The sequence below is a fragment of the Ostrea edulis genome, chromosome 4, assembly GCF_947568905.1.
Source record: "Ostrea edulis chromosome 4, xbOstEdul1.1, whole genome shotgun sequence".
Lineage (NCBI taxonomy): Eukaryota > Metazoa > Mollusca > Bivalvia > Ostreida > Ostreidae > Ostrea > Ostrea edulis.
In genome coordinates, this window is record NC_079167.1 from 25913713 (window position 1) to 25928946 (window position 15234).

General features: G+C 35.3%; 1 protein-coding gene across 1 annotated transcript in view; it reads left to right on the top strand.

Annotated features, from left to right (window-relative positions):
- Positions 1-12850, top strand: part of LOC125671848 (sushi, nidogen and EGF-like domain-containing protein 1) — a 65616-nt gene extending 52766 nt beyond the window's left edge. Inside the window, exons 8-15 of the mRNA XM_056162375.1 lie at positions 6335-6524; positions 7010-7045; positions 8181-8291; positions 8530-8646; positions 8970-9050; positions 9184-9234; positions 11914-12007; positions 12120-12850. Coding sequence (XP_056018350.1) covers positions 6335-6524; positions 7010-7045; positions 8181-8291; positions 8530-8646; positions 8970-9050; positions 9184-9234; positions 11914-12007; positions 12120-12240 — 801 coding nt within the window. The 3' untranslated portion in view covers positions 12241-12850. The remainder of the gene's footprint in view (positions 1-6334; positions 6525-7009; positions 7046-8180; positions 8292-8529; positions 8647-8969; positions 9051-9183; positions 9235-11913; positions 12008-12119) is intronic.
- Positions 12851-15234: the final 2384 nt, after the last annotated feature.

Below are 15234 nucleotides of genomic sequence, written 5' to 3' on the forward strand. Positions count from 1 at the left end.
TTCTATCTGTGGTGATATATCCTCCCTCCCTACATAACACTTTACAATTTTTTTTCCGCTGTATTGGACATGATTGAAAAATCGTGATAAAAAAAATCAAACTTCTGTTTGGTGAACTTATCCGTCTTCTGAATGAAAGTTGTAAAACAAACATACTATTTTTTGGTCAGTTATAACACCCGAAAACGGGGGTAAAAATAATGTTTGGCTTGTCATGGCTTTTGGGTTCATTGTGCTCTTCGTGGACTGAATACATTTTGCTAGCGAAGATGGAAAAAATAATTTTACAAATGCCTAGATTGTCTGTCCGCTTGCATAAACATGTATTACGGTGGTAAAAAAAAATCTAGTAAATCCAATGAAGACGTAGTAATATAGATTTTGTATTTATTTTATTTTTGACGGAGAGGGCGTTAAATAGCTAGGCACGTGACATCGTTTAAGAAGGGGGGGGGGTCCTAAATCGCACCAGCCGAAAAATTTAACACGGAAAAAAGGGAATTAAATATATCAGAATGAAGTGGAATGGTTAATTAATAAGAAGAATATTGTACATTTTAAGATTTGATTAAACTTCCCGTACCTGTACTGATGCTCATGCTCTCTCACGATCTCTCTCTCTCTCTCACGATGTTACTGCTGTATAGCGTGTGTGAATAGAAGCAACTAAAATGCAAATCGTCAAATCATTTTGTCTATATATTTTTTTCGTGAACTAGGCCTAGTTGCATTTGACACCGAGATTTTAAATCATCCTTTCAGTAGACTTGGATGGGTTCATGTGGCGACCTATCCACTGCACACTTAAAGAAATTGAATTCCGGAAGAGGGATTGGGACAGTTTGAGTGGATAAAGACCACCACCCACCACCGCCACCACACACATGTACACAATTTAAGGTTTTGAAGATTGGACAATTTAAGCAACTTTTCCTGTTGCTATTGTAGGCTGGATTATAAATTAAGATATATTTATTGGCACAACACATGTCCAGTTTTTTAATTGGCAAAACACATGAAATATAGCATTCAGTCCGTCTGTCATAATTTAATTCTACTTGTAACACGCAATTTGATTTGTTAGCACGCTGGAAAAAAATTGTTTATATTGTATAAATGTAACTTGTTATGGGGACACACCTCCTTGACAACCAAGACGACACTACTTTTCCTTTTCTAATTTTACATTGGACAATGGAACACTGATACGTTGATAGGCTTTCGAACTAGGCCTGTGAAATTGAAAATCAACGGAATCAAACGTGCACAATAAATACTGTATTGTCTTACATGTACCACCACCACCCCCCAAAAAACCCGCACGGTCTTTGTTTACAAGTAAAGTTACATAAAAAAAAAAATTTAAAAACTGTTGACATGTACAACGATATCATATGATTGCGCCCATGACAAAAAGGCCTTATGGCATATTCAAGAGAACAAAGAAATAACGTCACAAAGATTTGACGTTACGTAGGCCTAGCGCCATACGTAAAGATGCATATGTACACGCACATGATTTAAAACCACGTGTTAGATTTAATCATACTTATAAGATATGCACGCTTTAAACCAAACCAAAAAAGACAATTTGGAAACAATAGGTTTGAATGAAATATTTATAGAATTTATGATAATTAATTTCAAGAATATGAATGTTCCGCGTCGGTTTCTTTCGGCAGCAGACCGGCAAAAATAAAACATGTAGTAACAGCAGATATAGCAGCGCAAATCCATGAAGGTTTATCTAAGATTGTGTTTATTGCTTTAAAAATAAACACCGAACTTAAATGACCTATACATGACACTAAATAAAAAAAACGTAGTTTTTTCTCCATAACATACTTAAATCAGCCATATTATCTGTAAAATTCAAGTTTATCACCACCAGCGCATTATAACGTAATATTTTTCAGCAATCCGGAATATCGCTTTTTGAAAAATAAAAATAGTGCTCCTAGCTCGCCCTAAAATATTTTTGGATTTATGGGCAATTGAAAAGGTGTATATTATAAAAAATACTTTAAATATTTAGGGCGAGATGAAACCAGTATGGCAAAACCTTTACAAAATAACCAGTTTTGGATGAAAAATACGGTACCATATCCGGTTCTAGTATGTATACAGCTTTAGTTGTGCTCCTATTTTTATACCCCCCGCAAACGAAGTTTGGGGGGTATACTGGAATCACTTTGTCCGTCCGTTTGTCCGTAGACGCAATTTGTCCGAAGTTTATTTCTAATAGCGCTGGACATATTTCATTCACACTTTATGCACATCTTCGATATATTATGTAGTTGTGCATCTCCTATTTTCATTGAAATATTTTAACAGTTATAGAAGTTACGCACATTTCTTTTCATTTTGGGGGTTGCGTACTTTGTCCAGAGTTTAATTCTAATGCCGTTGAACAGATTTGATTCAAACTTTATTCTCATCTTATATATATAATGTAGTTGTGCATCTTCTATTTTCATTGAAATATTTTAACAGTTATGGAAGTTACGAACATTTTCTGGTTTGTTTGTACTTGTAGTAATAGACACAATTTGTCCAGAGTTTATTTCTAATACCGTTTTACGCTCGTTGACCAGGGATTTGCAATCATACAGCCTAAAATGTGCCAAATAGTATTCATTGTTTATATTAAGCATATTTTTAATATTTCATGTACTGCTGTACTGTAGAATATACACTTCTGCATTCACATTGATTGCCCTGTAGATAATGTGAAAATATCCAATGTGCTTGCATTAAATATTTCCCACCATCTTATATGCCCCGCGGGGGTATTAGTCCCATTAGGACAGTTCTAGTTAAAATCTAACATGCTTTTTTAAACCCCGGATTCTGATACATATTTATGACACCAATACTCCTATTCAACATTTACTTTCATTTTTATATATTTTAAAGGCCATATTTTGTAGTTTGTGAATCAGGTTCTTTGTTTTCATTTAAATAACTTTAACAAATTCTGACACCCCCCCCCCCCCCCCCGACAGGAGTGGACTACATTATTGCAGCTAATCAAGGTCATTCACGTGCGGCGCCGATAAGACATCAGTGATGAAGTTTTGTTGTATATGGAAAGAGTACTATTTAGTAGTACTACAGCTGCTATGTCTAGGAATGTTTCTCGTAAAAATTCTTTCTATAGATCCTAAAATCATGCTCCTCCCTCTATAAACATTTGATTTATACACATTTCAAACGTGACTGCATGTAACGTATAACTGTGAGCATCATAATTTGTGGATTATAAATAAATCAATGTAAATCTATTAAGATCTACTTTAACGTATATGTAGCTAAAGATTGATGATCGGTATGAAGGCCCTAGATGTGCTAACAAACAAAACCAAGATATTAATTATTTAATGGAAATCAAGTTTACTACCGGTATTTGAATGCATTTATACTAACCTGCACAACTTTCCACATAACATCCACTTCTTTGCATTGACCGAAAAACGATAAAAACTGCAGGATATTTCCAATTTGTACGATTTCATGCAAAGCGTAAAGGTTTGTTTGTCACCGGAAGTACTCAAGCCTCACGTCATCTCGTTTGCGAACTTAAAGCCCCTATTATCAGTTTTCCACACCTTTTTGTTGTGTTTCCAGATATTTGATCTTGGGTACATTGCTTTGCCATAACAAGTTACACAGATCAAGTTCGAATTTGGTTTTAGTCCATTGATTTTTCACTAAGTTATGGTCCTTGGACTTAGAAAAATAGCATGCATTGTTAGTTTTCCTAACTTCTTTCGTTGTGTTTATAGATATTCATTTAATATTTAGTGCATTATAATGATTGCTTTGCCATCATAAGTTACAGATCAGTTTTGAAATTTCCCTGGTCTAGTCTTTGTACCCGATTCCAACCATTCCTATCCTGGTTTCCCAATTTTCCCCTTACCATCACCTTAGGCTCATAATGAACTTAGAATATTGTTGCGGTCCAATAATTTTTGCCTCCGGTAGGGGACTATGTATTGCTATGCAATACTCTCAGAATGCTTGTTTGCATATGTAAATCATGGAAATTAAACGTTAACCCCCCCCCCCCCCCCCCCCCCGATTCTACGTACCTGCAAGGAATACAAATAGACTACATGTTTTGCAAATAATCAAAACAACACTATATTCTTAAATGTAGTGATGGGACAGAGTGTTTATACATAGTAATAAACCTCCTCCACTTGTATTATTTGTTATAAAAAATTTCAGTATTGACCCTAAGTGACGTCGAGCTTGTATGCCATCATGATTAAGCATATACGCAAGTTTAATGCATTTTATTAGTTGTTGTCGCTCATATGAAAGTTAGATTACTAGTATTAGCAAGTCCATGAACAGCGTAATCAGGCTAATGTGATACCATGGCAAACAACTTTAAAAGTAGAGTCAAATGTTCCATAAACAACCTTCATATTGTTAATTCACTATTTTTACAATCTGCAGGTGAAAGAAAATAATTATGAATTGATATTTTCTTTTCTATAAAAAAAAATACAGCGTCCGGGGAAGTTTTCGTCTTGGGAGGAAACAGGGGAATCTTAAATAAATTGATGAGCGATTTCATACCAAATTACTCAAATTAAAATTACATCTAATCTAGGTGTGCTTCTGGATATAACGGTATCCTCACAATATATGTCAAAGCTGCAGAGATGGGCAAAGTATGGAGTACTTACATGTAATTAGTATCAGTCAAACATAATATTTACATTGGAAAACACAGGAAGAATTTCGTCTTAGCCTTCTATTGTACGTTTGTGAAATACCGGATACATTGGAAAGTCAGTTAAGAAGAAAACCTAATCAGTAGTCTTAATTGCGAAATAAGATGAAGGCTTGAAGAAAAGCAACTACAATGACAACAAAACGGGCCTTTGTTAAGTTTATAAGATAATTACATAACTAATATTTTTCGAAAAGTGAGGGAAACAAAAATGCTTGTGCCCCCCACTTTGAAAATGGGGGTGGGGTGTGTGCCCCGCCTGCCCCATCCTTCTCATATACCTTTACATAGTAGTGTGACATAATTTTTCAGTTGAAGTAGTTATCATTTCAATCAACCAGAATCACTATCTGCATGTACGTCAGTCTAACAAAATTATTCCATTAGGTTTCACGACGAGTTGTCTATAAAAGGTGAAGATAACGAACAGTGATCAATCTCATAACTCCTAAAAGCAATACAAAATAGATAGTTGGGCAAACACGGATCCCTGGACACACCAAGAACGGTCTAATAATCGGTATGAAACACGTCAGACAGCATTTGACCCAATGATAGGTAGTATTGACGATCTAGATTGTTGTAACGACCATAGAATTTGCGAAATCCTGTCTTCAATCGAGACTGTTGAAACCCCTGTACCATCAACTTGTTTGTCAGTAGCTTGCCTCGATTTAAAAACTGATCATACGTAGAACAAGCTCTTGCGTATCGAATCAGTTGAGAGATATAAACACCATATGCAGGTGATAATGGAATATTGCTACATATATATGGAAAGTTGACGATGGAGAAGCTGAAATCATCGCGTTTGTCATACAGTTGAGTTGTCAGTTTGCCGTTAATGTCTACTAAGGCTGAGAGCCTGAGATACAGACAATTTATAATTCATACATAATTTCTTGCATGAAATATAAATGTATCAAACAGTTTTTTTAATCAACAAGAATGTGAACCAAAAACAAAAACAAAAGGATATTTATAAATTTGACTTCTATAAAATGTAGTGGTTACATGAAAGTTGATACCCCAGAATGCAAAATTGAAGACTGATAACGAGTATGTCCGCCTCTTGCATCTATCATAGCTCTTAATCTGCGCCTCATGGACGCTTGTAGTCCTCGCTCTGTGATATGATTGATTGATTATGGTTTTACGCCGTTTTGGCAATATTTCAACCATTTTACGGCAGTTAAGTAATTGAAACATGTTTGGTTGTGAGTGTTTGAGTTTCCCTGACAGCCCCAGTGAGCCTACGCTTTTTCGAAAATCAGGGAAACGATCTTTTGCGTGCCAAGGGAGTTGTGATCTCATCTGATTATAAAACCACAGCATATAAATATGAAACCACATCATATAATTATGAAACCACAGCTTATAATTATGAAAATACGTAATATAATTAGATAACTTAAGAGAGACAGCTCTGGCGTTCCATAGACCATTATGCAATCGTAATAAATTATATACATGCAATGGTAGAATTCATCAATATTATGCATTGAAAGTAAACTTGTGATTTTCAAAGAACTTTCGTAATACCTGAACATGTCTAGTTATACTTGATATTATGTTTTCGAATTACAGAGGATTACTGTGCAGTGTGTCGTGATTACAGATTATATATCTACACATGTAATCTTCGATTATGTCAACGTGAGCATTAAGTATCGGGGCAACAATGTAGGAATTGGATTTAACAATGGAACTCTTGTAAGAAACCCATACTCCCTAACACCTGGTACACATCAGATGAGCACCCATATCGGGAATACAGGTAAAATCACAATTATACTTTACATGTAATTCAATTTCAACCGAGTTTTTGTTACATGCAGACCCTTAAGGTTGATTAAGGACATATAATAACCCCTCCCTAAAAATGTTATAGATTTTGTAAAACTATATGCAAATCTTTTAATATTGCTAATAACCCATATGTTTACCACAAAATGTTCCTCAGAAACTGTCTTTATTTTTGCATTATTCAGAAATCTTTTCTTGAAAATACAATGGAACGACACTGTCCATAGATTGAAATCTTTTCATTGGTGCATTTCACGTAATAATGACCGATTTACATTTTGCTGTTTCATCAAATAATAAAAGATCGCACGTAAACACAGCAAAACCCTATTTTATTTTATGCGTCCAAAATGCGTCAGCAATTAGACGTCGTGTATTTTCTATATTTTTTCTTCCGTTCTTTTAAAATTGCCTACAAAGTTTTGAATAAAATAATTACGTTCTTTTTCTACGAAGGATTGGTTGGACTTTGGTTCTACACAGTGACCCAGGGTGAGTTCTCAGATATTACAACAATTATACAGTACAGTGGAGTTTAACTAATGTAACGTGCTTCAATTCAGAGATTGTCAAAGAAAAGAAAGAAAAAGGGCGACTTGAAATTTCCTGCCTGAAATTCACAAGTTTTTCTCTGTTAAGATTAAAATGAGGTCCATAGGCTGGGTGACGTCACCAGTCTACATACCGTAAAACCCTTCATACATTCAACATCTAATGTGCACCACTGCACTTTACTATTGTGCCTTTAAAAAAAGCTTCCCCCTTTTCCTTGACATCTAGCAGGTCTGCCAACTCCTTGCTTGATTGCAATGAGTACTTAATAGTTAATTCAAGGTTCCAGGGTCTGGCGGCGGGTATGGCCTATTGGGATTGGGCTAATCATGTCACATAGTGTAGATACATTATATTTTTGATAATCTTCTCTACTCACGGACTGTAGGAGGTGAACTTTGTACATGAATATAATTAACACCTGGTCCTCAAATATAGCTGTTAGAGTCGTACCCCCGGGTCACGGTTCAGGACCCAAAATGGAGATGATAGGGTCATAAAATGAATATTCATTACCTCTTTGACCATCTTACCTCTTGCCCATTGAAATCTTGCATGTAAACTATTTACCTAAATACAATGACAACTGAATCCTTTACCAAAGTTAGGTCCAAGGTTCAGTTTCCAGGGTTGGGATAAGTTGGTCATATTGAAATTACATTACACTTTTGAAGATCTTTTTCAATCTTACAAACGCGGTATAACGCAAAAATAGCGTGTACATTCGCAAAAGTTTCACATTATAACACAAAAGTTTCGCTTGTATTTGCGAAAATTTTGCGTTATAACGCGATAGGTACCTGAATATTTGCGATATTTTCGCGTTATAACACGATTCGAGAACATTACGCGTTATTACGCAAACGTTATGTCTAGCTATGGTGAGCTCAATGGGCTTTTATATAGTTATGTCTCTGTTGAATTTAAAAATCGGAAAGACAGTAAATTTGGGGAAGTATTTTTGGTGCAATTTCCACTGTGCTCGCTTACATGGGTACTTTGGTATTTATGTTCTCAGATCTGTCGTCAGTGATTGGACAAACGGTATTTCTGTATTTATTTCTGGAATTTTCAGACGGAAATGATTGCGTTTCGGGACCTTGTGAACATGGGATTTGTGAGGATTTGTACAGAGATTTTCGTTGTCACTGCTCCAATGCTTTTACAGGGAAACGATGTCAAACAGGTGACATTATGTTGGTACCTCAGTTTGTTGTAGTTCTGTAACTGTAAATGCTCACAATGTTCATTTCTTGATGCTTCATATATTGCAGACAATAAAAAACAAGTTCCATGTATGTTTGTGATGATGAAAATGCAAAATGTACTATTTACACATCATAGATTTTAAAAACTATACACGATGGATTTTAAAAACTACAGTCTCCATATAATTATGTGATTGAAATGAATATATTTGGCAGATATTGATGAGTGCGCTACTTCGACGCCATGTCTTAATGGTGGTACTTGCGTCAACAACCTTGGCTCTTTTACATGCAGCTGTTTATCAGGATGGACGGGATCGATGTGTGAACAGGGTGCTTAATATTTATAAATGTTCATACTTTCTACAGACAATAACAAGTTTCTCGTATGTTTTTAATGATGAAAATACGAAATGTACTATCTACACAAATTGATTTTAAAAACTACACTCTGACTCATTTATATGCAACTGTGTGTGCATGGTGCGTGTTATTCATAAACGTATACGGTTGATCGAAAGGGGGCATTGCTAAAGCGCGGAATCGTTGGTCATTACCTGTTTTTAAAAAAAAAGCTTTCGATTGGGAAATGTACAAATGCTTGGCAATGTATGTTATTTTGAGTCGTTTGTAAATTTTATATTCTTTATCTACAGGTGTAAATTACAGCGATATGATGTGTAACAGGGATGAAATCTGCTGCAGGGTGTCACAGTGTCTTTCAAACAATCATACATGTATGAGACGGTATTGTACATCCGAAAATAGCTGCCATGTATTTATATCTGTTGAAAATTATGTTAATATATAATTATATTCAGATGTTGGCATTTAAAAACAATGGGCGAATTAAACAAATTTTTATGTTAGATTTTCCAGATAGGGCAATCCTTACGAGGAAAGAAGAGGTCTCTGTAACAGGTAATTAAAGACGATGTCCTCTTCCCTACAACAAAATCATCATTTCTGTCTACAATTCCCCTGGCTAGCTAGAAAAATATCTCAAACTTAAGTTTGAGTTTTCTCTCATTTAAGCAGTCAAACCCAGACTTAAGTCCAAATGTCTACTTTAAAAACATTTCCTCCAAAAATCCAGATCAGTTATCATACCTGTAGTACATATCTTGTCTCCGCTGCTAAATATACCATTGGAAAGAAAAATTAAGATTAACAAAGAACCTTTGTAAACCACAAGTTTGTGGAAAGTATCCTAGTGCCTATAATATTTTACGTCTCCAAGATCGAACATGGGTGCCATGAGTTTTCACTGTGATGTTAACGGTACTGTAAACGTATTTTCGTTTTAAAAAATACTGATATTGCATAATATCTGTTTTTATTCCCCTCAAATTCGTGCCACTTTGCCAAACATTTTTACCTCCAATAATAGCTCCTTTTGCATATTCGCGTAGTCGTACGAGTAACTTGACTCGATAAGAAGCAAGATGCCAATAAATCGAAATTTTGATATTTTATAATGTACATGTACTGTGGAAATCACAAAAATTCAAAGCAATCTCAAAATATGGACGGTCGTCATATTTGGGGGTATTTTTGCATAGATCAATAATAGAATTAATTATTTGATACGTTATTGGGGATGGTGTAGAAGATGACGACGGTGTGAATGATTTATGTCGTTTATATATTTTTTTAATGTGTTGTCGGAGAGGTTGGGCTTGGTCTATTCGTAGTTAGCACTCATGACGATCATGACGATTTCCTCGATGAAGATAAGTTCGGCGACACTGATGATATATATTTATAGGAGTGCTGTCGATAAAGTTAGTGGACAGTGCCCATACGGATAAAGGATTTTACATAATATATTATATTAGCACTAACCTCGCATTAGGTCAAATGCTGTCTGACGTGTTTCATACCGATTGTTAAGCCGTTCTTGGCACACTGATTTTGACTGCGGATAACCCCGTTTACCTGATCAGGATATGGGGCTCACGGCGGGTGTGACCGATCAACAGGGGATGCTTACTCCTCCTAGGCACCTGATCCCACCTCTGGTGTGTCCAGGGGTCCGTGTTTGCCCAACTATCTATTTTGTATTGCTTGTAGGAGTTACGAGATTGATCACTGTTCGTTATCTTCACCTTGCATATGACTATTTGGACACACACTAGACTCAGAACAATGAGGTTCGAAATTCAAAATGTTGGTACTTTAATTTTGGTACATTCCTTTCTGCTTTTACTAAATATGCATTTAGTTATATACATGTACAGCAATAGCAAAAGTAAAGAGGAAGTCTTACTAATGATAATCACAATAAGAATTATAATAATTTGTCTCCATTCTAGTACCAAAACCCATTCCCTGGGATCATGCATTTTTCAAGTTTGGTAATGGACTTTGAATGTTCATTTACTTACAATTTAGTATCAATAGCCTTAAAGAAGATGTTATTTACACAAACACCTCGGAGGTCATGAAATTGGGGATCATGACATTTACAATTTTGGCACCTTCCTGCTCTACATCACTCTGTATTTAATTTTCTTACAGATGTGTGGTTGTAGAGAATATTTTTTTAATTGGTTTAATTTTTTGTCAGTTTTTACCCCGCCCCCAAGGCCTAAAAGTCCTGGAATTTACAATTTATATCCCCCTTGTCCCAAACATGCTTCATACCGAATTTGAGAAGAATTGGAATGGACATTATCAAGAAAGTGTTACAAATGTTCAATTCATAATGGACGACGATGGACGTTGACCACTTGCAATAGGTCACCTGAGTGACTAAGGTGACCTAATGAAGTATTAGTTTTCCACAAATATTCTTTGTTTCCAATTCATGAAATCACAAAAGCTTGTAATCGTTTGTAAAAAAAATATCATGGATAGTATGAATCGACCAAAACTATTTTTTATGGTGTTTTTTTTCGACATCGCAGATAAATAAAACATCAACATATCTCCATACTATCGTTATTGATGTATTAATGCAGCGATACATACTTGTACATAATTTCTTATTCCAAACAGCTTAGAAAAATAGCTGGATTTAGTCATTTCAAAGAAATTTTGGAAATCTGCACAGTGTATATGACCGTTTAAGTTTTACATGACACCATACATAGTAAATGCAACGTTCAATACTAAGATTTCTAGTTATACATGTATGTAAAACTTATACGGTACCAATTTTGATGCACCAGATTTCACCGCATTTCGACAAATAATGTCTCTTCAGCGATGCTCAACCGAAATGTTTGAAATCCGAAATAACAATGAAGTTTTAGAGCTTTTTTAGGGGGAAACAGTGTGCCAAAAAAGTGGAGGCAAATTCGTCTAAGGATAAGAGCTATGCATGAGGGAGATAATCCTTAATTTTGAAATGAATTTCTAAATTTTATAACAGCAATTAAATAAAGCTTTCGTTGTTTATGTACGTTTCTTTAACTTATGGACAAATTCGCGACTAAATCATATCCTTCGGTGCATTATCTTCCAAAACTCGTTTTTGTTATAGGTGTTATGATTCGCTATAGGTGTGAATTTATTGTAGGACTGTTCACTGTACCCGAGTTTTATTGTATATCTTCGGAATTTAATCCAAAACTGTTGTATTATTTTTTGTTACAGATGTTGTTGGGATTGTCTTGGGCGTACTGCTAGCTGTCGTGTCTATTATTTCTGTGGCTCTGTGTGTCATAGCTGCTTATTTCAGAAGACAGCGGTAAAGTTTAGATAGATCTCCATTCATTGATCTTTTTTCGAAAGGAAAAATTTCCTAAATGGTACCAATATATACTGTGTCTTGAAAACCATTCGTATTTTAAAAATTGCAGAAATCAAGAGCGACATCGCCGCATCCAGTCAACTTACGAAACAATCACTGTAATGAACACAGAGGAAGTAAACTCACCAATTTATACGAACACGTCATTTAGGTCAAATGCCCGCAAGTGAACACTTTAACTAAACTAACATTCGAAACAATATGCTACAAGTATTATGCCTCTGTAAGGATTCTGTATAGGAGATACGGCAAGTTATAAAACAGGTTTTTTCATACCTTATACATTAATTACATGTATACAGTAATTTGGTGCTAAGAACACTCCTTCAACCTTATGCGTCTTTGTTACAACTGCTACAGACAGTGAATGTGAGAAAATACTATATTTAGCTAATCAAAAACAAGTTATGCAACACAACCCTCTCACCTTTTCACATGTTTAATGTTAAAAGTTACTAAGTGTCTTATACTTCGTACTATTCCATCACTGCTGTACGAATATTTGTTTAGCAGTGGATGGGGCAGATCAAAACCTTTAAATCCTGGCAGTTTTCGGTGTTGATCTGTGGCGGTTGTTGCCCCATATATGTATGATTTTTTGTTTATTTTAGACTTATGTAACTTTTGCATAATATTCTAACTTTTAGATTCCATGATACTTTTTCTTATATGTTTTTGTATATATTGTTAGTTACTTACATGTATCTGTTTTACATAGTAGTTGATGTTTTTACTTGATTCTTCATTTTTTATTGGTAATAAATGACCATTCAATTCCAACCTTGTGTTTTTCTTGGCGTTGGTGTCAAACAGAGCACCTCTTTATCAGGTACCCATAAAATAGTTTTATTTTATAAAACGTTTATGGGTACTGACACTTTACCTTTATCAATTTTATCTCTCTTTTGACAAGCCCCCTATTCCTATTGCTACGATCTGCGCATGTGTAGAGATAGCGTCAGTCTCCATTTTGAGTTCGATTGTTGAACAGTGTTTACATTTTTCTCTTTGCCACCGCCCACCCCTCCTCCGGCGGTTGTTGCCCCATCTTTGACACCGAAAGTTTTTTGTTTATTTTGGATTTATGTAACTTTTGCATAATATTCTAACCTTTAGATTCCATGATACTTTTTCTTATGTGTTTTTTTGTATATATTGTTAGTTACATGTATTTGTTTTACATAGTAGTAGAGGTTTTTACTTGATTCGTCATTTATTTAGTAATAAATGACCATTCAATTGCAACCTTGTGTTTTTCTTGGCGTTGGTGTCAAACAGAGCACCGCTTTAGTCCAAAAAATTCGTCCGGAGTTCATCTGTACTAAGCACGCGGGACTACTTTTCTCTGTAATGCGTCTTCCCCGTTCTAATTTTAGCACTATTCATAGAACGGGAATTTTCACACAAGCATTGTAAACGAAACCTTTTCGTTTGATACTACCAAAAATAAACACAACCAAAGATATCAATCAAATACAAATTAATTTAAAGAAACAACACACATGTGCCTAGTGATGACGTGACAGAATAGTCAACTTGATGGCGTAGGACACTGACTGGTAGAAATAGACAGATTATACGAGTTCCCGGTATGTATCGTCTGCTTTATGAGTTCGATAACATGACGGAGCAAGCAGCGACTTATGATCTGGGAGATATTATTGAAATTGAACTGCGTTACATGGGGCTCAGTCAACAAGGGCAATATAGATGAAGAGGTGTTGAGCTTTTTATTTGATGTTGAAATGGAGCAGAGTCGCATTCCACCTACGACGCAACCAGTGTTCAATGTCTCCTCGAACATAATGCAGCATATATCCAGTCACAACTTGTTCTCTTCCTTTATATATATTTCAGCTTTGAACCATTGCACCTTTAATTTGGCGTATAATCCATTTAATTCTGCACAGTAACGGTTCCTGACATGAACGCCCAGTCAGTTTTGTTGTTGTTTTCATTGTTACATATAGGTATTCCTACGCGCCATTTGAAAAACGTTAATTCAAGCTTTTTGATGAGAGAAACTATTTGTTTTTCTATTTTTTTGAAAAACACAATTGGATGATAAAAATTAAAACTTAAAATTCTTTATTTGATGCATGTATCAAACAAAGAGATTATAAGTTTCATTTCATAAAAGAAAGTGGAAACTTACTATGCAGAACGACTTATGAAGGCGATCGGCGGGAAATCACACCCTTTGGATAAATTATGTTTTCATTGGTAGGGGGTGTAGATACGATTCATACACGCTATCCACATTTCAGGTGGTTGTAAAAATACACCTCCCCCTGCATTGGTCCAATTCAATATCAAAGTGAAACTAATTACTGCAGCCGCTTATCAACAAACAACACCAATACGTAGATAAGAAACTGACGATTCCAAACATTCCGGGAACAACTCTCTCTCTCTCTCTCTCTCTCTCTCTCTCTCTCTCTCTCTCTCTCTCTCTTAACATTATACACTCTGAAGTTGATATTAAAAAGATGCTGGAGTTCATTGACAATATCTTTGTAGTCGTTTGTAATCACGTCTTCCACAATTTGTTGGAATTCCCATGAGCACGAATTGTGCTCCTGTTTTAGCAGACCAATTCTTATATTCGTGCGAGGTAGAATTTATTCAAAAGCTTCTACATGAGAAAATAAAAAAAAATTCTGTCGCCTTCGACTCGACATTTAGATATATCGACAACGTTTTATGTATTACAAAACTCATTTTCATTTATTTGTCGATTTGATATACCATGTGAACTCAAAATAAAAGACACCTAAGAATTCTCCACATCTGCTTCATACTATTGTATTATACATATATGTTAACGGCTAAATAACAACTCAAGTTTCTGACAAACAGGATGACTTCAGCTTTGCCATCGTCAAATTCCCATATTTATGTATCAACATTCCATTGTCACCTGCATATGGTGTTTATATCTCTCAACTGATTCGATCTGCAAAAGTTTGCTCTGGGTATTATCAGTTTTTTTCATGCTCCCCAAAAATTTTGTTGGGGGAGCATGTAGTCGCCGTCGTGTCTGTTCGTCTCTCCGAGGTCATATCTCGTAAACCTTTCATCACAAATTGATCATAATTGATCACAAATATTCCTTGGAACAGGGACTTTGGGACCAAGTCATTTTGAAAAGGTCAAGGTCATTC